General features: G+C 46.6%; 1 protein-coding gene across 1 annotated transcript in view; it reads left to right on the forward strand.

Annotated features, from left to right (window-relative positions):
• Positions 1–1164: 1164 nt before the first annotated feature.
• The window catches only part of IGSF9B (immunoglobulin superfamily member 9B), an 83724-nt gene continuing 59396 nt past the window's right edge, over positions 1165–25492 (forward strand). Inside the window, exon 1 of the mRNA XM_088139029.1 lies at positions 1165–1417. Within this exon, the coding sequence (XP_087995155.1) occupies positions 1348–1417 (70 nt within the window). The 5' untranslated portion in view covers positions 1165–1347. The remainder of the gene's footprint in view (positions 1418–25492) is intronic.

The following is a 25492-nucleotide window of genomic DNA, read 5'->3' on the forward strand; positions in this document are numbered from 1 at the left end:
TCCTCTTTTATTCCCCTGGGCAGAAGTGCTGCCTTTTCAGTCTCCAAGTCTCGGGGACTTGCTGGCAGGTCTTGGGGACCCGGCATGGCCAGCGGCCCTCCGCTCCTCTCTTGGCTCGATTTCCCGGGCAGGTGGGCGCTCACGCAGGATCTAGCTCGACCCAGCCGGGCCCTCGCCCCCTTCCGCCCCCCGCCTGTCATCGCCACCCTGCGCAGCCCGGCGCCCGCCGCAACCCCTCCCGCCAAGATCCCGCGGACGTGCTTCGCAGCCGCCCTCCAACTGCGGGAGGCTGCCTCCATTTCTCCTTCGTAGAAAACGTGACACCCGAGCCTGCACGGAGCCTCAGCCTTCTGCGGGCCGTTGCTGGACGGGGATGGGGGGGGCGGGAGGAAAGGGGGCGGCCCGAAGTTTCAGCTGCAGGAGCCGGAGCCGGAGCCGGGGCCGGGGCCGGGGCCGGGCTGGGGCGGGGCCGGGCAGGCGAAGCGGAGCGGGCCAGCATCCCAACGCGGGCCCGGAGAAACATCGGGAGAGTGGGCAGCCGCGAAGTCACGGGAAAAAGCTCCCGGGCTTGGCAAACGGGGAGAGGGGTGTGGGGTGGGTGCTTCCCTCCCTGCCCGTCCCCTCCCTTCTCCTCCGCACCAGCTGCAGCGGGGAGCTCTGCGGAGATCTCCCGTGATGAGTGCGCTGCAACCGGCCAGCCCCTTCTCCTCCCCCTCCTCCCGGCCCCCAGCCTCCCTTCCTCCTGGTCCCGGAGCATCCTCCTCCTGGAGAACTGGTCATGCAGTGTAAGCGGGGGGGGGGGGGGAGCAGATTGGGGCAGGGGGAGGAAAGAGGGAAAGCGCTGCCTGCCTTCGCTGTGGCATTGCGCATGATTCTGCGGCTCTGTTGCCTTGCACGCTCCAACCCACCTTGGCACGGGGGAGGGGGCCGCCGCGCTCCCCCCTCCCGCTCGGGCCGAGGCTGTCAGAGCCGTCAGCCAATCGGGACCCGCCCCCTTTGCGGCCGCCCAATCAGAGGCCGGCGGGGGCGTCGCCGGAGAGGAGAAAAAAAGAGAGGCTGGCATGGGCCAGGCTAGGCTGCGCGCCGGGAGAAGCCTGCGGGGCTGAGCGCTCGGGCTGTCGCGAGCGGCGCAGGTGGCTGGCTGGGCGAGGCGGGCGAGGCGGGCGAGCGAGCGAACGAGCCAGCGCGGCAGGAGGATGGCGAGAGCCGCGGCGGGGAGGCAGCCGGGCGCCGGGCTGGGGAGGCGGGCATGAGCGCGGGCACCGCACTCAGCCCGGGCTCTGCGCGGCGACGGAAAGGGCGCTTCGCAAACCAGGATGACGCCCCTGCTCGCTGGTCGGTAGTACTATGATTTGGTATGTGGCCACTTTGATAGCAAGTGTGATCAGCAGCGCCCGGGGACTCGTCGCCGCTCAAGGTGAGTCGAAGTGCGCGGCGGCCGCGGCGGCTCCCTGCCGCTCCCTCTGCAGCGGCGCTCCGGGCTTCCCCGGGGGCGCAGGGGCCGCTCCAACCCGGGCTGCCCGCCCGCCCGCTTGGCTCGGCTCGGCTCGGCTCGGCTCGGCTCAGCTCGCCCGCGCTCTCGGGTCCTGCTCCGCGTTCTCTGCCCGGGGAGGGGCAGCTCCCGCCGGCCGGTCCCCTGTTCTGCGGAAGATGTGGCCGGGGGTCTCGGCCCGTGCGGGCGCGGGACTCGCCTGTTCCCGGCAGGAGCTTCCCCTGCTGGCGAGGAAGGGAGCCCTCGGGGCGGCTCGGCAGAAACTTGCCGGGGGGGCGAAGGCGCCGCAGCCGGTGTTTGCTCGGGCTCCTGCTCTCTGTTCGGGGTTGGCCGCGGGAAAGGAGCGCGGGGATGCCCGGGAAGAGCGCTGGGCTTGGAGCGGTCGGTCTCCCAGCGGTTACTGGGAGAGGCGAGGCGAGGCGAGGCGAGGCGAGGAGAGACTGCGGAGTCGCCTTTTTCTCTCTCTAATCGCAGACTTTTCTGAATGGCTCAAACGCGGCAGAAGGTGTTTCCCTTTCCCTCGCCTTCTTTTTGCTTTAGTTCTGTTTCCCTACTACGCGACCCGCACGCATTCAGAGTAAGATTGGCAAAAGCTGTGGCGGAGATACCCGCTAGAAATGACGTGGGGTAGTGACTAATGCATTTTATCTCAAGCAAGTAGGACTGGGTTATCCTGCAAGATGTCTCTACGTGCGGTTCGTGTGGAATATTAATTTCCGAAGCAACCCCGCTGCCAAGGTTTCAGGATCATACGTGCTTGACATGCAGCATGCGTGTCGCACTTGGGAAACTTTTCCCAGGCAGAGTCAAGATCAGGGAAAGTACAGGCTTGCTTTGGATTTTCTTTTGGGGGGGGGGGATGCAAGAAAAATAAAGACCAGCAGTTAGTGATTGAGTAGTAGGTCTTCCCCTATATTCATCTGGGGGGCACAGAGGTGATTTGGGATATAAAGATTTTAGGAACTTTATACAGCTATTAATAACCCAAGTACAGCTGGTTAGGAACCAGATTTATAGATACTTATGGAAACTGGGAGACTCCAAGTGGTCCTTATGGAATTCTGGCTGGATGTTTTGAGGGGACGAAATGCTGATCCAGTACGCATTCCTTCCCACGGTGGTGGAACTGAGGTTTCCTTAAAGCTTGGAGCATAAAAATGTGCAGTGCGTTTGCTCTAGTCGGGGGTCAGGGTTAAGTCCTTCAGGAGTTCCAAATAACACCTGGCTTTTGAAGAAGACTTTTCTTGTATGGGATGTTCCGGGAAAGTGAGGAGAAGCTAGAATTTCTCTTGGCATCTGATGAAAATGCATATTTTTGCAAATGACCTCTCCTGCTGAAGGAGTCTATGAAACGGAAGCTCGCCGAAGGCAGTTGTGCATTGCTGCTAAGAACGCTCTCAAGGACTCTGAGATGGTCCTTTTAAGAGATTAACTTGAGAGAGGGAGTGGCAAAGCTGGGGCTGAGAGGTTCTTGAGTGGTCTAGGCAGTGGTGGGAGAAAAAGAGCTTGCTTCCACTCTGGAAGATGGCACACCTGCTTTATGAATTTTTATATGTCCGATTTGGCAAAACACGCCTATGCTTTGATTTATTAAAGTCATGCTTCTCTGCCGGAGCATCTCATTTGTGCAGTTTTAGTTGCACTCTGCTGTCTTGCCTGGTCATTGGAATATGAGTTTGCTCACTGTAGGTGACTAGCGGTAGTTGTTCACCTGTATAATGCAAGTTTGGCTTGGTTTGGACTGTGGTCCTCTTGGCAGCCTTCTTCTCCCCAGAAGGAATTGAAATCTTTAACATAATTTCATGAATGCACCGTCAGGCATATGCAACTGTATCAAGTGTATATTTCCATGCTTAGCAAATGTGTTCTCCAAACAAATTTCCCACAACGGTGGTCACATTCCATTGATTTAATTGCATTTCTCCAGTGCCGTTTATTTTCTGGTTGCTAAGCACCTCTTACATTTGAATGTGGAGTAGGAATCTTCCTGTCAAGCTACTCTTGGCATCGCTGCATTACCAGTCCGGTCAACATGTGGGCAACAGAATGAAGTAGCAACGTGGAGGTCAAATGAACTGAAATATTTCAGACTGCAGGGGGTGGTGAGGAAATCCAGTTTGGGAGGCTTTCTTATGGAGGTGGAGAACTCAGCTGCGCAACAGAGAATGAGCTGGCTTTCTCCCTAATGCACTGTTCTTTATTGCAGGGAATCCTTACTCTGGGGGGAATAACCTTTGAATATCTAAAGTCCCCAAATTGTACTATGTCATTCTTTTCCCCCTGTGATCGCATTTCCCCTTACGGATAAAGCTTGACTTAAAGGAACAGGTGACCTTTCAGTTGCCAGTGAATTCCACCAGCTGTCAGTCCCAGTTAGTGAATCCAGTAGTTGGAGTGATGGATTGCAGTCCAGCTACATCAGTTTGGCTGTTGACTGCCCACCTGGGCTTGGAAAAGTTGAACTTATTTAATTATGATACAACACCGAGGCACTAATCATTGAGGAAAGTGAAGATTTTTGTACTGAACGGTTGGACCTTTAAGGGCTGGTCACCTGCAGTGGTGGTGGGGGTCACTGCAGCTCTGATGAAAAAAATTGGCTTAGTCCCAGCCCACTAATGAAGAGATATTGGGAGAGGGGAATATAATTCAGCAATATTAGAGGACCACACAGTTTTCCTTTCTGCTATACAAGGCTGGATAATGTAGCTTCAGGTTAATGGTTCTCTGGGTTGTGTAGGAAGGTGTACCAAGCCGGATGGGGTTGGACTTGATGACTTAAATGGCTCATTGCAATGCAATCAATCTGGGCAAGAGAGTCTATTCTGACCCTCTGGGTTCTATGCTGCTTCTTGTCAGCATTGCACCACAGCTCTTCAGTGATCAACCTCAAACCGCTCTTCTCTGGTTTTGAAAAGGCACTCCTGCTTTGCTTCTCCCTCTCCCCCTTCCCTCAAATTAGGGCACTGATGTCCCATGGACACAGGTGTTAGAGGGCTAGTAACACGTTTCGTAGGTGGTGAATTATTCTTGTGAAGCCAATGCAGCATAAGCCACTTGCAGTCTTGCACATCCCATAATTGGATCTCCCCCTCCCCTAGTTTATTGGCCAATGCTACAGAGTAGAACATTTCGTCTGCAGCTATGAATCATGTCATGCAGGGTCGGCTGACTCAACAGCCTCCAGATGCCTTCAACTACAACTCCCATCAATGCCAAGCAGTATGGCTGTTGGAGACCGCTGGAGCCTACTAGGTTTACCAAGCCTGGTTTGATGGGGACACCATAGGTAGAGGCAACATCTGTATACCAGATGCTAAAATTGAAGGAGAAAAGATGCCATTCTTTGGGGCTTATTTTGCCATTGTTTGGGGTTGTTTATGCTTATGCTGAACATCAGGGGTCTGGATTGGATCGTGCATCATTGTTCTTCTTTTCTTGAGCTGGAAGAGTTTGGAAGTTGCCAACCCTGGCAACAATCAGGACTGAGAATAAGAAGGCCTGCTGTTGGAAGGTTTATTTCATAAATGTCACTTTCAGCACAAAATGCATCCATCTCAAATGAAGTCTGACTTGGATTTCCATTGTTTTTCTCCATGCTTTGATATATTAGCATCTTATGGTCCTGCAGGGTTGTTGGAAAGACAGGGCCTGAAGAACAGCAGTATGCAAGTTGCATGCAAGAATATTTGCTGGGTTTTTTTTCCTCCTCGAGTCTATGCATTTTGTGGATTGAATGTCTCTTTTTCCACATGCTGAAAATACCAAATAGCAAATACTGGGAGAATGGGTGAAGTTCTTATTCTCTGAGGATGAAAAAGCCTTCCATATTTACCAGTCTCAGAAGGAAGCTCTTGAAAAAAAACTGAACTGCTTCTGTATACTGGTACTGGTCATTTTAACCATGTCTGCTGCTGGATGAAGAGGAAAAAAGTAGCCCTGGACTTTGTGAAATGAAATGGGCTTGTGTATTTGTAGAGGCAAATGGGTGGGCATCTGGAACCTTCTTGGCATACTTCCCAGAGAGAAAGTTCAACCATGGCTGGTTGGAGGATGAAGCACAGACATGAGATATCACTCCACTCAGGGCTGCTTAGAGAGACAAACAGGTTGAATTCCAATCATACCCTAAGCTGTACCAGGGTTTAGCAGGAGGCCGGTTTAGATGACCTTTTTGCTCCTGTTCAACTCTATGATTCTGTGTGAGGTGAATGAGGCCCTGTCAGCCCCACAAGGTGGACCCGACCTGAAAATCAACTCCCCAGGAAGACTAGAATCACACTTTATTGGTTTTAATAACAGAAACTTCCAAGTCTGGTTGTGCTTTTCCTCCCCTCCCTCTTATACCCCAGTGAGTCAGGGAGGGGCCAAACTTGAGTCTCTTCTTGATATTATCTCTATTCCCAGAACTTAAGGAATGCTTTCGTCCTTCTTAACTTTATTTTCATTTTTAGATTTTTGATCCGGCCTTTATTATTTTTATAAATAACTCAAGGTGGCAAATGTACCTCATATGCCTTCCTCCTCCTATTGTCCCCACAATAACAACCCCGTGAGGTAGGTTGGGCTGAGAGAGAGGGACTGGCCCAAAGTCACCCAGCTGGTTTCATGCCTAAGGTGGGACTAGAACTCACCGTCTCTCGGTTTCTAGCCTGGTGCATTCACCACTGAAGCAAACTGGCTCTCTTTTTGCTTACCTACAGTTTCTGAGTACTTGCTTCAAGGCCGTCTCTCTAGAGGCCGCGTCTGACTTCTCCTGAAGCATCTGCCTCTACCTGATGCTGCTTTACTGTTGTTTCTCAGTTCTAAAAAAAGGCATGTTCTCTGCCCATCTGTTCCTGCATTCCAAGCATGATGATGTCACAGTGCCATGGAGCTAATCAGGTTTGGGACTGCGATGATTTCATGGGGAAATCCCTCCTGTTCTGACTTAGTTCGGAGGAATCAGGGGGGAGAAGACACGTCTTTTCTTTGGTCCAGGCAGCTAAAGCAATGCTTCCTGGGTATCTGGGCTGGTTGTTGGGTGGGACAAGACTTCTGCTGTGGTTCAGCTACCAAAGGAGTGCAGAATGTGGTGAGGGGTGCCTATCCGAATCTGCAGTTTGGGGAAAGCTGTGCCTTTTTGCGAGGCATGCACTCCATCCTACTTCTTAATCTTGCCTTTTTGCCTCCATTGTGGTGAAGAAGCGTTGTTCTAGATGTTTCGGTGGTGGGGATAGGCCAGAAGGTGCCCCCTCCCCAAAATGCTGGCGTGTTTAATTTAGGCAGTGAAAGTGTTTCTGAAATTTGACCCTAAAATCCTCCCAAATTTATCTGCTTGCAAAATGTTATTTGCCTGTTCACCAGGGGGTGATGTTTAGTTGCCATAGGTAACCAATTCATGTATCTGGATTGAGCAGCCTGGCTTTGTGTATGCGTTGTCCCAGAGTGTCATGGAAAAAAAAAAGGAGACTTTACAGAGAAGGGTTTAATTCTGGTGGAGTAGAATTTGAAATGAGCATTGGATGTGGTTCATGTGCTTTGTGGAGTCCAAGATAGTAGACCTGCTCAAGGTCCTGTGCTTTTCGTCAAAGAGGTGCATTGCACCACGGAGGCAGTGCTTGTCCAGGTGCTTACTGGTTTCTAGCAGCCAGCTGAGTAGCTCTGGAAGTCAGAGGTGGTTTCTTGCATGCATAGTGCAGGATCATCTCGATCCTCTAGAGCCTGCAGTCTCAAATACCTTGAGAATTTCATCTTTAATTTTGTTTAAAAACCAAGTTTCTGGTTTAGGAATGCTCCACTATGGAGACAGAAGAAAGGAGAAGGCAAGAAGTCCTAAGCAGAAAAGGGATGATGATGATGATGATGATGATGATGATGATGATGATGATGATGATGATGATGATGATGATGCCGATGATGATGCTACCACCATCATCAAACAAGAACATCTGCTATATGTGTAAATCGTAAATGAGTGCCCAACATATACATACATGAGAAATATGAAGAGAAAGCTATGCGTTCTGCTCAATGGATCTGTGTGGGTAGAGGAGATGCAGGAGCGATGCTAGTGTGCTGAGAGAGGTGGCAATCTCACACGTGAGCATGCACCAGAAAGTATAGTGCCAGCATTGACACCCTTGCAGTGCCAGCTGCCACAAGCAGGCCTGTTGTTCACCCCAGTATGTGTTTATGTGTGAGGCTGGGTGTGTTTGGGAAGTGTAGTGTGAGAAGCTGAGGAGGCTCTTGACAACTTACGTTGTGCCTTTGGGATGGATTAGACAAGCTAGTTATGCTGCAGAGGGGAGGGCCGATGGTGGGATCACCTCCTTGGAAAGGGCAATGCCAATGTTTCAACCCCTTTTCCTGGATTTCTGAGCCTTTGTTTGACCCAAAGCCAAAGTGTGCAGAAATGGTTTTGCCACTGAATTCTGGCCATGTGCTCTAGGGGCTGAAAAACGTGGGTTGAGGGGTCAAGTGTGGGCTGTCCTTGCCAACCCTGGTATAACATGTCATGTCAATCCATCTGACTGTGGTTTACTTGATCAACCATTCTTAAAGAATCCATGTGTGACAGTTGGTCATAACTGCTGAGTTGAAGGATGCAAGCGACACAGGATCAGGCCAGATGATCTGTTGCCATGTTTGGCCCATGAAATGTCATGATTAGGTATACAACAATCTCTTCTTGTTGCATGTTCTCAGCATTTGGTATACTGCCCATGAACATGAAGGTTCCCTCTTGCCTGGTGATTGTCTGTTGGGCAGATCTTGTTCTCTGGGAACTGGCAAAATCTTTCTCAGCTAGCATCCATCTTCCCATGCAGTTCTAAGACTTCTTCCTGGGGAAGGGCAGAGGCAAGGAAGGAGAGGGTTCTCCTCCTTTTAATGGGGTTAGTTGTGAGGGCAGAAAGTCCGTCTGTCTTAACCTTTCACTTGCAGATGGATTTGCATGTCTGCTCGCATAATGCCAAGCCATTGAGGCTTGTAAACCACATTTACGACTTTATGTATTGTGCACAGATCCAGGCAGTCAACAGACCACGGTTTAGCATGATATGAGACCCAGGCTGTTGTATAATAAGCAAGAAACTGCCAAACAACTGGACTGTTCTGAGACCTCCATAAATCAAATACAAACATAAATCCAAGCAAACTGCATGCAAAGCAAGTTAAAGGTTCTCCCTCTCTCCCTATTTAGAGCAACGTTCTTGTTAACATGGCACAACTGATAGTAATACTGTTCCTCTACTACTTCACGTATATGGTCCTGCATCAGATCTTATGTAAAAGCAAGATGTGGGACGGAGGGGAAGTGTTTCCCTGGAAGAGTTAACTCTTGTTTGCTTGAACTTTCTCACTGAAAATGCTGCCTTGTGCAATTGCTCTCTTCTTCATGAATGCAGAACGGACCCTCTGTGACACCCAATCGATACATGTCAGGGCTCCTGATTTGCTGATTTGAACACTGACATGCAGCGTTTTGCCCAAATGGATGCAAAGCAGACGTGAGGAACTGCCTTTGCAGTCCTCAGCAATTCCTGTGCTCAAGGGAGGGAGAAGCACATTCATTTTTGGTCCTCCTCAAAATCAGGCTGAGTGTCTATGGAGGAGACACATGGACCATGCTGCTGCACCGGAAAGCATTAGTGCTTGGAGAGTTTAACCTCATTTCATTCTAGCAGTGCATTTGATTGTGAAATACTTAACAAACATAATCAACCTGACTTCATTTGTACAGCCAAGGAGGAAAACTATGATCTGGAATGGTTTTCCGTGACTTGACATCCTCCAGATGTAATTTCCTAGGCAGTCCATTTATTTGTGTGATGTGTATGACCACCCAACTTGCACAGTGGTGACTCTGGACAGCTTCTGTTTGGTTAAAAACATAAAGCAGAAGGCCTATGACATCACGTAAAGATCTCACCTGAGGCAACATCTCCAGTTCAAAATCATTCCAGGATGGGCTCATACAACGTTCTGGGCTGGGGAACAACTAAGTTTTTGGGCCTTAGGACTTGCTTCTCCCCACCCTTGGGTGTACTGTATTCCTGTTTTGTATCTTCTACTGAAATGCAAATACAGTGGCTGACGGATTTCAATATTTTATCCTCTTTAGTGCTAAGAACGGGGTGAGAAAGTCTCTTTTCTTTCTTCTATTTTCACAACAAGCTTGTGAGGTAAGCTTGGTCCAAGATAACCCTACAGTTAGGGTAATGGCTTAATAGAGGCCCTGGATTTTGCTACCCAAGATGCCCCTTCTTTTCCAACTTTTTTTCCTTGATAGAATATCTGCAGTAAATTTGGCAAATTGTACTAAACCATAATGTAAACCGCAGAGAGGCCAGTGAGTGTTGGTGGTCTAGGAAGTCAAATAAGTAAATGAAATAATGTGAGTTGTTTGGTTTTGGCTTAGTGTGTTGTGCAGTAGTGTGTTACAAACCATCTATTGTGGTTTGTCAACCATGGTTTATGGCTTAATGCATGTGTAACCCAGCCAACTGTTGTTTTCTCCTACCTGGGATGAAAATGATATGGGGGCACCATTGAAGGAACGTAACAGATGCAATGATGCTCACTAAGGTAGCCCTGTGGGAGAGTGATGGGACTTGTAGCTCAACTCAGAAGACATCAAGTTGGGGAAGCCTGTGTTTCACCGTAAGCTGGAGGGATTTACTCATGCGGTCATTATTTTTTTACAACTATGATCAGCAATATTGGATTACTGGAGGAACACATGCCTGAGAAAACCCAAGCATGTCCCATGGGTCTTGCCCCCAAATGGTCAGACTAGGATTGCTGGCAGGCTGGACTGGAGTTTTTGGAAAGGTCGTTTGGTGTCTTCCTGGCCATCCCTGGTCATGAAAGCTATAGGTTGCTGTATGTTGGGCAGGTATCAAAGATGGTCATTCAGTATCTGCATCTTGCACCCTATGCCTTTTTTGCTGCAGCAGATGTCAGCTTGGCCCAAACTCTTGCTTCCACTTGCAGGACCCAGCTTTGGAGGAGGAGATACCTGGCTGAGGAAGCTGGTTGCTTTCCAGACTCATCCTTTGCCATCCTGGCTGAAAGTTGCTGTGGTGGGTGGGAAGGATCGGCTGCCTTCCCCCAGTGACTTCTCTTGGGATCAAAGAGAATATGAATCTGTGCACTTCACTCAGCAGGCTAGATTAATCTGATTCCTTTGGATTACTTTCAGGCCCAATCAAAGTCTCTCTCTCTCTGTGTATGTGCGTGTCTTTGATGAGAGGAGGGAGGGGGGAAGAACTATAACTGGCCAAAGCCTGTTGACAAGACTTCTGCCCATGATGCTGCTTTAGGCTGTTTTGTGATCCCGGAAAAGTATAATGATTAAAATGGTAGATAAGTGCTCAGAAACACAGGGCTACATTTTCAATCTTTGTGCTCACACCTCACAATCAATCCAGTTATTGAATCAACCCGTTATCTGGCTTTGCACAGTACATCACATTTACAGGGGATCCAAAGTGCTGGGTTGGTATAACATGCCAACCCCCCACCCCCTACCCCGCCTTCAAAACCCATACTGGCAAAAGTTAACCCTAACCAAGGTTACCTTGATGGCCATAGCAGGTTTCAGGACTTAAGTAACCTGGCAAATGTGAGCTATGAATATAGCTTCTGAGTAATCTTATTTCAGACATTGGGTATGTTCACGTATTCTGCAAAGCCAGACTTGAAAATCATGGATTCTTGAAAAATTAGAGTGGCCTAGTTTGCAGATAGCTCTGAACGGTAAGCCGTGGCTTGTGAACCATAGTAGCTGCATTCACAGTCTGTCTTTTGATTTGTTTGATCTTGGCTTAATATATTGTGTGAGCCCAACAGTTGCAGTGCATTCTCTGAAGCCAGCTAATGTTGGCTTATTCAGAAAACTATGATTTAGCATAAGGGGTAAAGACAACCTCTGTCTATTTGTGTGCCTCTATGTGTATATACACATTCCAGGCATATGGAACCATCTACAATAATTTTATATGTGGCATGATGCCTTTCTGCAAATGATGCAGTTTGCAACATTTCATGTGAATGGCATACAGTATGAAGTTTATGTCATGACCGGTGATGATGTCATGACCGGTGATGATGTCATGGTGCATGTGAGATCATTTTTCTCTCCCCGAAGATTCTCATGCGTGTGTGTATCTTCCATCTGAACCCCCATCTTCTTCCTGCTCATTCATCAGTGTGATGTCCTTCCATAGCCCAGGATTCTGCCAATTGACAGCACAGGCACAGCATTCTTGGTCATCATGATGGGAATTGTATTCCAACAACGTCTGGGGATCCAAAGGTAGAAGAGGCCACTCCAGTGAGCCAAAGACACCAGCATAATTGTTTGGGCTTGCTGAACAAAATGGAAGGCACTTTTGTCCTGTTTACTGCTGTGCCTTTGTGAAGGAGGCTGCGTCCTCTTCCTGCAGGGTGTTGAGCTGATCGGAACAGGACGATGCTGGAATCACACCACTTTCCCTTCTCCTCGCAGTATTTTCCGTGCTGTGGCTCCCTTTTCTGTACCTCTGATGGCATGACCTTGAGGCAAACTGCTTGCCCTCTGCACGTTGCTCCATCAGTCATTCCACTGGGCTTTAAAGCAGGAGCGGTGCATCAAGGACCTGCCTGAACCCTTTTTCCTCCCCTCCCCGGGGGGCTGCTTTGCAAAGCCCGAGAAGCAGAAGCAGAGTAGGAAAGGTCATTGCTTGCGGACTTGCAGAGCTGTTGGTCTCTTTTGAGGGAGGTTGCCAGAGGAAGGTAAAGAAAAGCACATCGGCGCTTCTAGGTCATGAATGCAACCTCCCCTGGGCAATTTGACCGTTCTGTTTTTGGTGACACAGGGTGTGAAACCTCCACATTCAAGTCAGTTTCCTTTTGCGCATGACTGCATGGCTAATGATGCCTTCTTGCCTCGTGCAGTTTCTAACTGGCTGAACAGTGCCCCACAGCTGGCCAGCAGTGCTGCCTTCAGTCAGATTTGACTACTGATGGGATGTGTGATCCCCAAAATGGCGAGCTTTTAGTTCCCTGGCTTCTTCCTGAGCAGCTTTGGTGGTTCTTCTTGCCCTGTATCTCCACGAGAGCAAGTACCTTGGAAAGCATGGACTTCACTCATGACCATGCATTGTGCCAGCGGCTGCTACCTTAGCTGGTCTTTTAAACATCACTGAAGTTTCAGCTCCACTTGGGTAGTTTTCTGAGCTGCATGAAATGCCCATTTTCAGTGGCAATATATCAGCTTTTGCAATGCTGCGCCCACCAACTTGCAAACTTTAGCAGGTCATGATGGGCCGGTCTACTAGGAAATGTTGAACGGGCCCTAATGAACTAATTGCATTTATGAGATCTCTTGGGGACCTCCACGTCTGGCAGCTGATGACTTTGGAGATTTTTCTGTCTCTGAAGTGAGATCTAGTTTAGAATTGGGAACTGGACTGGTGAAGTTTAACAGCTTCTCTTTGAGGTTTAACAGCTGAGAAATGGTCCCTCCCTCTTTTTGTTTGAATTAGCTCATTCCCTTGCCTGGATTCAGATGTTCTGCTAAGGCGACACTTGATTTGGGCTTAGCGCTTTGTGTGAATCCGGTCATGGCGTACTTTTTAAACCAAGTACGTTTTTGGATCCTATGGGAATGCAGCCAGTTTTGATTTATTCAGAAAACTATAATCTGTGAATGCATTGTCTCAGGAAGATAAATTAAGGGTGTGTCTTAATATACTACAACTAGCTATTTCACCAGCTTCTTTCTCTACTTGCTATTAATCACACCACGAGCCTTCCCCATCTGGGTGCCTTCAAAAATGTATCTGACTTCAGTCTTCAGAATTTCAGCTGCTTGAGACTTCTAAGAAATACTGTACATCTCTGGGACAGCGAATTGAAAAAGAGGGGATGCCCCTGTGACCAAGATCGTCGTGCCTTTTCCGTGGCAGTCCCTGCCCTGCGGAACACTCTTCCGCTTGAGATCCAGCAGACCCCTCACCCTCTTAACCTTCCACAAAGCCGTGAAAAGCTGGCTCTTCCCGCAGGATAGGGTGAAGTTGGAGCTGGAAGTTGGTGGTGTTGGCTGCATCGAAGGAGATGGGTTGTGGCACCAGGTTTTTGTTTCTATTTTTATTGTTTTACGATGTTCAGTTTTATGTGACTGTTCTGAGCTACCCAGAGTTGTGTTTTTAAGATGGGCGACCATGCCAGTCTGGTTGGTAGGTAGGTAGGTAGGTAGGTAGGTAGGTAGGTAGGTAGATAGATAGATAGATAGATAGATAGATAGATAGATAGATAGATAGATAGATAGATAGATAGAAATCTTAGTGGTGGTTTACCTAACTGGTTTATTGTATGTTGTATATTTGTATATTGTATACTCAAAATTGAACTCAAAAAGTGATTGGCAGTTCGGAAGGAGCTCAAGATGGCAGAGACAGAGATAGCATTGTTGAATAAGGTATAATTGGCTGTGTTCATCCAGCACTCTAATTGTTATGGAGAAATGCAGTGATTAGTTTTACACCCTCAAGAGCCAAAGCCATGGTATGGCTTAATGAGATAGGCAAAACAAGTCACAATGTGCCTACTGTCTTGTCTCTTCATTGGGGTCAGGTTGTGTCTCCCCAGCCGTGGGCAACCCTGTGTGTGTGGGTGTTCCAAATTTGCAAAATGGGGTGTGGTGTCATGATCAAAGCTCTACCCCACTGTACCCATTGCATGTGTGTCCTGTTTGTACAGGTGGGGCTTCAGTTGCAATGCCGCATTTGCCATTTAAAAAATGTGGACACCCCCTTGTAGATGCCACCATCCCCAGCCCTTCTGGGAATCCCACCTAGCTGCATACGGTGGCAGATGTCCTGCAAGCCTTGTGGCCTACTGGAGTAGGGTGCTCTCTGTGCTATTAGATGGTTTTGGAGCTTCTCTTGTAGCCTTGAGTGAAATTCCAGGTGGATGCGTGATTATTTTTGCATGCAAGACACTTCTAGAGACTCTGTTTCTTGGGGTTCAAGGTTGATGGAATAGGAAGCCTTTGAAGATGATGCTTATTCAGGTATAGGCCAAGTTCTCCTGGGGGAAAGGGAAAGGAAAGAAAAATCAAAACAAAACTCCTTTTCATTCTCTTGCATTGAAAAATGGTCTTAGACTTTTCCCAAACACACTTGCACTTCTAGCTATTTGCAAATCCATTCAGGTGCCAAGTTCAACAAAACAGGTAAAAATAGATCTCTCTACTATCCATTTTTTGAAAACTAGGTTGAAAAAAATCAATTAACTGTATCATTCTAAAAGACATCTGGCTTAAAATGAAATGTGAACTGAACACACACAAAGAAATCCTGAATTCTCTCCTCTTTTCTTAAATATAGTGACTTTCTTATCGAATGCTCTGAATTGAAGTCTGTTTTTTTCTAAATAAAATACAAAATCATGGGGGAGGGGTAGTTGATTCTTGATTTAAGCATTATAAATGATGTAATAGGTCATGTATTATATTTGTTGTTGTAGCAAATTATGAATATTTATGACTCTTGACTAAACAGCATGGGTACTTTTCTTTCTGTCTCATGGAAAAAACAGAATTTTGCCTGTAATTACCATCCATGGAACTGAAAAATACTGGGCAATTTAGCTCACAGGGTGGCACAGCTTACTCATTATTGGACTGTAGCTCATTCATTATTATCATTAATAATAGTAACAACTATTTTTCCACATAGGTGCTGTGTACAATGAATGTAATTTAAAACATTGACAAATATGAAATTAAACATTCAATAATTAATGAGTAGTAAAACACTCATCTCAACTTTCACTTGCCTGATGTAATAAATATGGCTAAACTGTTTTTCCAAGGAATTATGGGATTGTAGTCCAACAGATTTGGAAGATACCAGGTTGGAGAAAGTTGAACTGATATGTAATATGACAGGTGAGAATGTCTGTTGATAGATAGTTGGTGCCCTCTTGCATCTGTTCAAGTTTCTGAAGAATCTTCAAGGGCATTCTCAGATAGAACATACTGAAATCATCTAACTTACTTTTCAGTTTCATTACTTAAGTGTGTTCTCTGGGAATATTAGTTGACATAAATTACTGTAGTAAGTACATGATCTTAATTAGCTTTTTTTACATGCCTGCAGAAATCCGTATATTAAAAAGTGGTCTTCTTTAGTCGTAATGGTGAAGGGAAAAGGCATGTGAGCTGCATATCCAAATTGTCCTCCTCAAGTCAGTCCTTTCTGTACAAGAGAATGTTCCTGTGAACATTCTTCTAGGAACTTACTTCTGAGTAAATTGGGTTGCTGGTAATAGTTGTCTGAAAGCCAAGAAGTTGTAATTGTTTATCATCAATTGTGTAGTATGCACTATTGTTCAGGAAACAGCCAACAGATCAAAACGATAGACTAGTTGTAAATCAGTGATTTTATTTCTGCTTCCCTTGAGGATTTTAAATTGTAGTATTTTTTTTTTTAAACAAAATAAATTATTCCGGGAACTCAAAAAGTGAAGAAACAGGGAAAAACCTTCCTTAATGAAAACTCCTCCAAGTTTGCATGATCACTGCTTCAAGCATTATTATTTGCCTATTATGTATTCATGAAATGTATAACCTGCCTCAATCAATTGGACACTAGATGACTTGTTGTTTATATAATAAAATACTATAAAAATACTACAGTACTGTAAAATATAAACAATATATAAATATAATAAAATTAAAACGTATACTGATGTCCCAGAATCAAACCCAAAAGGTCCTCTGGAAAAAGAAACAGGCCTTACAGCTTTCTGGAAGGCCATAAGAGAGCACACTGTGCTTGTAGAAGGGAACCCCTACAGAGCATGCTGCCATCAGGTCCCCTCCTGTCACACCTATTCTGACTCACCTCGTGGTAGGTGAGGATCCTGAGCAGGTGTTCTCTGTCTGTCCAGGTCAGGTGGGCAAATGTTTTTCAGGGAAAGGTGGACTATTCTATATCCAGTCCCTGAGCCTTTAAGAGCTCCAAGAAGCTCCAAGCACCCTGCATTGGACTCAAAAACCAATCGGTGCATCTTGTGCAGCAACAGTGTCCTATGGTAGTATCAAGACTGGTAAGCATGTAAGTTGTTACCTTTTGGACCAGCAGACATCTCTAGGTAGCCTTACTTAGAGTGAACTGCAGTACAAACTCGCTTAATGACTGTTTGAAGTTACAACAGTGGTAAAAAAGTGACTTACAACTGGTGCCCAAAATCGCGACCATTGCAGTGCCCCTGCAGTCATGTGATTGTGATCCGGGCGCTTGGCAATCAGCTCACACTTATGATGGTTGCAGCATCCCGGGGTCACGTGATCACCATTGGCGACCTTCCCAACTGACTTCCGGCAAGCAAAATCAGTGGGGAACTGCATGATTCACTTAACTACCGTGGTGATTCGCTTAACAACTGTCACAGAAAAGGTGACAAAATCGGGTCTGGTCATGTGGTGATTTGCTTAATGACTGCATTGCTTAGCAGCCTAAATTCCGTTCCCAGTTGTGGTCATTAAGTGAGGATTACCTGTAATCTAAATGAGAGATACCGAGGGCATGAGTGGCTGTCCTCGGTACATCTGCTCCAGGTTAGGCTGCACCTGGTGCTCTACCTGAAGCTGAGCAAAAGCCTTCTTCGCCATGGTCTCTGAATTGTAGAAAGAACTTCCACATTAACATGCTTTCCAATCTGTTTGGTCAACATAAGCAATAGCAAGTGATATAAAAGCTGAGGCAAATAGTCTGATGCCTCCTGAGAAACTGTCCAGGGCATGATCTTTTCTTCTTCTTTCTCTCTCTATAATTCAAACATCTGCTTAATTGCTGCCAAAGCAATTACTTGTATGGCCTGTATTTTGCACCAGGGAGTATTTCCTGAGGGGGGCTGTGGAGAAGAGGAGAGGAAGGGAAATCAGCATTTCTCCTCTCTGAGATGGATGTGACCTGCATGTGCCGGCTGTCTAATTCATGGTCATGTTTCCACTGACGAATTTGCAGAATCTAAACAGGTGGTGGAAATGGGCACCCCATTTTTACCCCTTCTCTCTTTTAAGCCAGTAGGCAACTGGCAGGCAAATCAAGTTGGAGTGGGAAAGACAGGAGGGAAAGAAAAAGAAGACGATTTCGCCTTTTTGCAGAGGGAAGCCGGGAGCTGCAGAAGGTGAAGAAAGGGTTGGCCTTGAATCACATTTCAGTGTTTTGGATCCCCTTGGATACCATCTCTCCTTGCACATGTGCACACACATATACATGGGTTCTTGACCCTCTTGGAAGAAATACTGCATTGAAGCTGGGCTGCATGAGTTGAGGCTTTAAGGGGCTGCTCGTAGCCCTGAGCTTTTCTCAAAACTGCTGCCCAAATTATCACTTTCAATGTGAGGGAAGGCGGTGTGATTATATTAAAGTTACCCAATTAATTTAATGGCATTAGAATTAAGTTTAGAATTCCATGCGAAAGAAACCACATGGAGAGTCTACCCTCATCTTCCTTCTTCAGGGAGGGGGGTTCGCAGTGTGCCACTCCAATGCCAGATGTATCTCTGGGTCCTGAACGTGCCATGCAAGATGAAACGTGGGTCTATTTTGTTATCTCAATCACCTCCACTTCATTGAAGTGGATCTCTTTATAATCGGATCTCTGGATCTGTTGCAGCCAGGACCTGACCTAGTTCTGCAGAATGGGGGTTCTGGAGCTCAGGTGAGTGGGGTCTCTCTTGGTGGCCATGGCTGCAGTGGGCATGTGAATTAGCACTGGACTTGGGCTTGCTTGAAGCTGTGCCATCTGCCCCAGAAACTTGCTAATTCTGTAACACCAGCTGTGACTAGACGGCATTTGAAGGATGCTTTCATGTTCATGATCACACATCTTCCAAATCTTGTCCCTCTGGTTAAAAATAGCACCAGATGATTCCCGAACAAGTTAAGCCCATTGCTGCATTTATTCTCTCCCTGTCCCTTCCTTTTAATGAAATCCTCAGTAGCTTACGCAGTTAGCTTGGGCTGAAATGACTGCCTCCTATCGCAGATGTATTTCTAGGGGGATTGGCATTTTTGGCATTAGCCAGGAAAATTATAATTTGCAGATTGGAGAGTGATGTCATGCCTGTGGTGACAGACACAGCTTCCTAGTTTTAGAGGAAAACCTATGGAAAGCTGATGGTGGTGCATGACAGAGGTTATAAAACAGTATTTGGCAGAGAGAAAGAGAAAGAGAAGAAGTTCCTTGACTCTTTCCTTTGCCAAAATACAAGAATGTAGGACTGGCTGGTGAAATTCTTAAGCAACAATTTCAGACAGACAAGAAGAAAGAGCTTCGTATAATGGGCACATCATTTCTAGACGTGCTGAGGGCTGTCGGTTTAGAGCAGTGTCTCTCAAACTTGGCAATTTTAAGATGTGCGGACTTCAACTCCCATGTCTGGGGAAGTCTGGGAGTTGAAGTCCACACATCTCAGGGTTGCCAAGTTTGAGAAACACTGGTTTTTTTGAGAAGGGGAACTTATCAAAGACTTGGAAATGAAGAACAGGTTGGAGGTCCACAGTTTGAACAAAACTAAAGTGTTCTGCATTTCCAGAAATACACGTGGCTCAGAAGGCATTTACTCTTTGGATTTTGAATTTTGCTGCATTCCATGCAGTTTTCAGCTCCCCAGATGCAGGCAAGAATGCGTGTAAGGTGCACATTGTTATGACAAAATGCAACTAAAAAGTATCTTGAGAGGTACAATACTCTGCTTGTAAGTGTGGGAAGAAAAAAATGCATCGAAAATGCATATTTAAATTAATTTGTAAATTAGGGCAGAAATGGGAAGCTGTAGATCTGAATCTAGAAACAGGCTTTGGTTGAAGGAGATGTCAGGAAAAAAAAATTAATTGGCAATAAATTGCAGAGTGTATTGGTAGAGGGGTGCTTTGACTGACCTTGGTCAAGGGAGATTGTTTTGGTGTTGAAGGATGCAGACATGCCTGTCTTCTTTGGTGACCAGAACTTCCAGGGATGAAAAATCACATAAGTGACAGTTTCACTGGAGCTTCCAGGTTCAGAAGTAGGAGAAGATCAGTGGTGGCATTGCAGAGAAGCTCAGGAAAGCTTTTTCCCACATACTGGTCTTCTCATGAAGGCTTCCTTAATCAACCGAAGGATGATGATGTCTCTGGAAAGGGAAAAGATGTACCAGTGTTGTACTGTAGGTGTGGCGCAGTATTATGTATTATGATTTCTTTACTTGATTTATTTTCTGCCTAAGTAAGTTCACTCCATAGCTTGGGATGGATCCAGAATGCCAGGTAGATGGTTCTTTTTCCATTGAAGCATCTTCAGATGGGCCTTTCCTGCAGAACCTAATGGCCAGGCAAGTTCCTGAATTCAGAGGATGAGGCCCTAAAGCCATTTCAGGCTGTAAAGCTTAACACCAGCCCTTTAAATTGGGAATGGAAAGCCACTGGAAACCTGTGCACATCTTTTGATATATCTTATTTTCGTCTGAGCAGTTTAGTGTGGTGCACATGGTCACTGGCCATTATGTTGTCCTCAGAACTATCCTATGAGGAGGTCAGGGAGGGAGGGGAGTGAAAGACACTGCCCCATAGTCCCCAGGGAGCTTCATAAGTGAGTAGGGATTTGCATGTTGAGTCTCTAGGACTAGAGGCCTTTTAACCATTATTCTATACTGATTCTTGATTGGGTGGTTTCTTCTCCATGGATGCACAGTACAAGTGACCCATTGCAGTGGTCAAGAAACTCTTCTGCAAGTGATCCTGCATCAGAAGCTACAGTGCCAACCCTCCCCAGGAGTGCCCTCTGGACTATCCTGAGGCTGAGAGTTCCCAGTTTTAACTTGTCTGTGTTCTTCCTTTCCGGTACCACTTAACCTTTGCATTAATTCCTGGAAACAAATTGTTCCACATCTTGTCAAACAATTGTAGACATCTGTATCCACTCCAGCAAGAAATGGAATAAAGAGCACTTAAGGTCACTCCAAGGCTAGAATGGATTTTTATCTGAGACTTACAAGATTGCCAGGCATATTCCCATGCAACCAAGCTAGTCTACTTGTCCACTGTGTTGTCGATTTCAGGCAGACAAGGATCTCATGTGGCTAGGCGCTGGGAGGTGTGTGTGTGTGCTGAGAAATCATTAAACGATTGCACCAAGACTGAATTACTGGCATGCTTCCTGTCAGCAGAGCCCACAAGGAAGGGTCTCGAAATACAATCTAGTTGAGAGCAACTTTTACATTTGCTAGTTGCTTAGAGAGATGGGGTTTCTGGTGAAAGGTTGGCTGTGATCAATGAGGCATCTAGATTGATGGCCTGCTGAGAAATGTGATTTCCAGTTTAACCTCCAGGATACTTCCTCTGTTCAGCTGAAATTGGGGAAGGGGTGTACAACTTTGCATTAGTGGATATCCAGCCACTGGGGCCAGCTGGGATAAAGGGTGAGCAGAAGTGGCCCTTCGCAAAGGTTGTAGGCTCACTGGGCTAGAAATATGACCCACGTGATAAATCTGGGGAGGGACAGATTGGTGCATAAAGCTGGCCAGAGCAGCTCTGAAAATTCTCCTTTTCCAGTTATCGTTCAGTTTAGCACAAAGAGAACTTGCTATAGATATATTGCAACCTGTGGGTGGAATGGAATACACTTGGAGAGATTTAATAACGAGACGAATGAAGGGTGGGTGTGAATGTCCTGTCTTTCGTTAGACAGTCCCCTTTCTAGAGATCTGCAGCCTTTCCACATTTCTATTCGGTCCCAAGGGAAGACATCTGGAGGGGCATTTTCAATAGGGATACTACTGTCTCTTCTTCAGGGAGTGTTGTCCTGGAAGAACTATAAGGGATTTCCCCTTTTCCCTAAAGAGGTCTGGCCAAAGCATCAACCCCAAAATTGCCACCCCAAAATTTGGTGGAATGTTTTGAAAGCTTGTCTGTTGATAGCTCCATTCTGTCCACAAGAGACAGTAAATTTAGTTTTATTCTGATTTATCTAGGCCATGGGTACAACATTTGAGTTAATTCTATAAGTCTCTGGTTATGCTGGCTGAGAAATTCTGGGCGTTGAAGTCTACATATCTAGAGGTCACTGAGGTTGGGTCTTTCCTAACTATGGTTAAAACATCTATGGGCAAATGTGCCATATGATTGCAGCTGTATAGTATTGTGCTAAATCTGTTTGCCTTAGACATATTTTGTTCTGTAAATCACAAAAATATGGAGTTTTGTAGCCCAGATGTGGTAGCCAAACAGTGGCTAGATTCACCAAGTGTGCTGATGGTTTAGTGTAGATGGGTTAGGTCCCAGATTTGGTGCTCTCTGAGCTTGGTTGTTTGCTTGCAGACATTTCATTACCCGACTAGGTAACATCATCAATGCAACCAAGCTCAGAGAGCACCAAGGACTCCACAGTTCAACCCTGAGCTACATATTCTCTTCTATTGATCCCAGACTTTACAGCCTCAAGTAGAACTCCAGGGTTGGCCAAACAACCTTCACTTGACTTCTTCATTATCTGTTACTTCCTGTTTGCTGTCTGCTGTGCCTGTCTGTCTGTCTTGCAACTTGAAAGCCTTCAAGGAGAACGAGTGGTCTTGGTGCTCATCAGGAAATAAGAGAACTGGAGATTTTGCCAAAGTGCATCAAATCTTTTGCTTGCTGGCAGGCCTCCAGTTCCATCTGGGGGAGATGCTGCAATGACTTTATATCGAAGATGGCTTGGACCAGCCCCAGTCTTCCATGCTGCAGAACCCTGCTAGCCAGGAAACATGAAACTAGCTAACACATGTGGGTAATTTGCTTTGTGGGGTGCCAAAAATACAACCTGGGCTATTGCCATTCTTCCCAGCATTGGTCCAACAGCTCATCAGTTTCTAAAAGTTAATCAGCAAATCCTCCATAAAAAGTAGCCAACGGTTCCCCTTCTGGGAGGTTTGACTGGTCACAGCTCAGCAGTAGCAGAATGGAATTATTTCAGTTGGCATTGGGAAATGCCCCTAAGATTGCTGAAGTGAAACTTGGATTCTTGGATTTTTGAGATGGACTGGGGGGACAGTCCGAATGTTATTTTTGAGTTGTGGGAGGATTGCAGCCATTTTGAGATGGATTTACCTCGGATTGGAAGTTGGCTCTAAGACGGAACAGTTGTGCTGCCTTATGGAAAAGAAGGAGTCTTCGCTCTTCTCTTTCCCTGACCTCCATCAGGGGTGTGGGCGATCTCAGGGACCTGCATCCTTCTGTGGTTGGCCAGGAGGAGAGAAGGGGAGGAGGGAGCCAGCAACCTAAAGCCATTTCCTCTGCTGAGGGCTGGTGAAAGCTGTCAGCTGCTTGGCAAATGCAGTGATAAGGAGGTGCATCATGGGGTAGGCAAAAAAGTGTGCAGTGGCATAGGGTGGAGGGTTGAGTTGAGGTGGGGTGCTGAGAGGTTGCACCCCCTGAACTGGCACATGCCTGTGCTTGCTCGTCTCTCCAACTTTTTCCTTTGGGTGCCTTCTCCAACCGTCTGGGCAGGACCATTGGCATTTCAATTCCCTCCCTGCTTTCCTCTCCGGCTTTTTCTCCCCGCTGGCAGACTCTTTCTCAGCATAGCTTCACCATCTCTCCCAAGCGTCAGGGAGTGAAGCCGCATCTGTGTGTGTGCAGGGGGCGGAGCGGGAAGATGCAAGCGGGAATAAGGTTTCTCTGGGCATTCCCACCTGTCCTTTCTCTGTCCCATCCCGGAGGGACTTCTACCATCGTAAGCTTGCGTGGCCCCATTGGAGCCAGTTGCTGGTTAATGCCTGTCTCGTGGGTGCCAAAAATAGACCTGCTGGCGGACTAGACTCCTGTTGTGGAAAAAACGGTGATGTCATCCTGGGCCAATCAGCAGCAGCCCAACAGGGAGGATGCTGGGGGTGAGGGGGAAAAGAGTACTTCTTTATCCTTTTGAAGAGACTTTATTGCTTGTCTGGAGAAGTCAGGAGCAAACCTTGCTGCAGGTTGCAGTTAGAAATGGGAAAAGGTTCATTGCTGATTGGGAAAGGGTCTTTAGAAGTCCAGCGCCAGGACCCTGAAATTGGTTGAGATAAACGCTAGCACTTTGCATTCATCCATCACGCACCTGGGAGTCACTAGTTTGGGGAAGTGGCTGTCATTCATTTATATGGGAGAGGCAATTGTTGTCAAGAGAGCAAGAATCTGTACCCTCCCCCCAGATGTTTGATGGTTCTGATGGATACCAAATCAGTGGCTGTGTTCCCAAGACATTTACCCATGGATAACTGAACCATGCTTTACTCAGTTTAGGGTTTACCTAACATGTTAGCTAAAATGTCATTGGCCACTTTGTCAGCAGGTTCCTGCAACATGCTTAGCCCTGTTTCTGGGTTAGCAGAACAGCATGACAGTGTTGACATAACACACAGTGTGCAAACAAAGAAAACAGATTGTGGCTTTGTGTTATGACCTGTTTTGCACAATGGGTCATGATGATGTCTGATTTTCTGCAACTTGATCTATGAATGACCATCCCATTTTAAATGCACCTAGCAAACCCAGCTAGTGTGGGTTAGGTGGCTCCGCTTCTCCCAATAAAACAGCAAGATCACATCTGGTCTGCTTCCCTGCAAAAGAATCTCTGGACTCTTTATTTTAACAAATGGGCTTATCATTCTCTGGGTCTGATCCTTGACACCCTGCCTGATCCCACCAACAGCTTACTACTCCCTCACTTTGCATATTGGGGCATGCAACACAATAATCAGAAACAAGAAACAACTCATTTTCAAGAGGGGGCCCCTTTATGAAGACAAGGTGTGCATTTCGTCCTAAGAAACCCTGAGGTTTTCTGAAATAAGAAACAAAAATCTGAGTGTAAGCAGCACCCAGATCTAAGTGAGGACTGGGCGTGAAAGTTGGTTCAGTGGTGGTGGGAAAGGTTGGTGGAAGAGGAGACCACTGGAATAAAGTAGCCTGGGAATGGGTGCGGATTCTGATCAGGCGCAGTTCATGCTGCAACACTTGGTTTCAGGATCTACCACTCCTACTTTTTCCTGGATAGAGCTGATTTTCTAGGGCTATTTCAGGCTGGCTCCTGGGCAGTTTGGAATGGAGGAAGCTTTCTAGTTTGATCTGTAAGAAGAAATATGGAGGCTGTATATCCCTGTTAGTTCTTCTGAAGTTCTTGGAGCATTTAATAGTATGGCTTTTGTTCTTACTCTAGGATGCATTTTTTGTTCTGAGATCTTTTTGTGGTGATTCTAGTCCTATTTGGCTAAGCATACCTAAAGGTGGTGCTGTAGGTCTAATGGGCTGTTTCTTTGCTCCTGGCCCAAGAACCCTGCTTGATTTCCATATTTTTAAATGACATTTGTTGTCCATAATTTTTAAGAACTACATGTATCCACTGGGGGAGTCATCCAAGTCTGCTCCCTACTCTAAAGTCACATTTGGTTCCACTTTTCTTTTCAATGCTTATCAAAGATTCTGTGGAGGTCCTATTCTCTTATCTGGACAGAGTGAAGGACTACTCATGGGTGAACAATGTGAGGCAATGGAAGGCTGTAGCTCTGGATGATTTGGAAGCCTCTGTGCATTCACACTCTGGAAGCATGAACGGAGATCTGACTTCAGCATCTCAATGAAGGGAGATCCAATTGCAGATTTTGCTTTTGATGTACAGAGGTAGAACTCCAGTCTCTGGAGGGAATCCTAGGAGGGAGAGGCTGAAATGGATAATTTGGCTGTTCGATCAGTGCTGTCAGTGCGTTGACTGCAGCCCTGGTGGTGTCAGCAATTTCCCCATCAAAAGCCCATTCCAGGAATTTTTTGGCGTGCATTTTCAATGATTGGCTCGGAAGGCAAATCGGTTTATGAATGGATGCCTTCATGAGGAAAGCCCCTCCCTGTAGGTATTATTAGGCGAGGCAAAGAGGTTCAAGGAAGAATAATAAAGGAGAAGCCCATGGCTGTGGCTGGTTCCCTCCTCCCCCTTTTCTTTTTTCCAGAATGAGAAGGAGAGAGAGAA

Source organism: Python bivittatus, unplaced genomic scaffold, assembly GCF_059951505.1.
Source record: "Python bivittatus isolate LINGU-HERP-01145 unplaced genomic scaffold, Pbiv_v1 ctg000320_np1212, whole genome shotgun sequence".
Classification (NCBI taxonomy): domain Eukaryota; kingdom Metazoa; phylum Chordata; class Lepidosauria; order Squamata; family Pythonidae; genus Python; species Python bivittatus.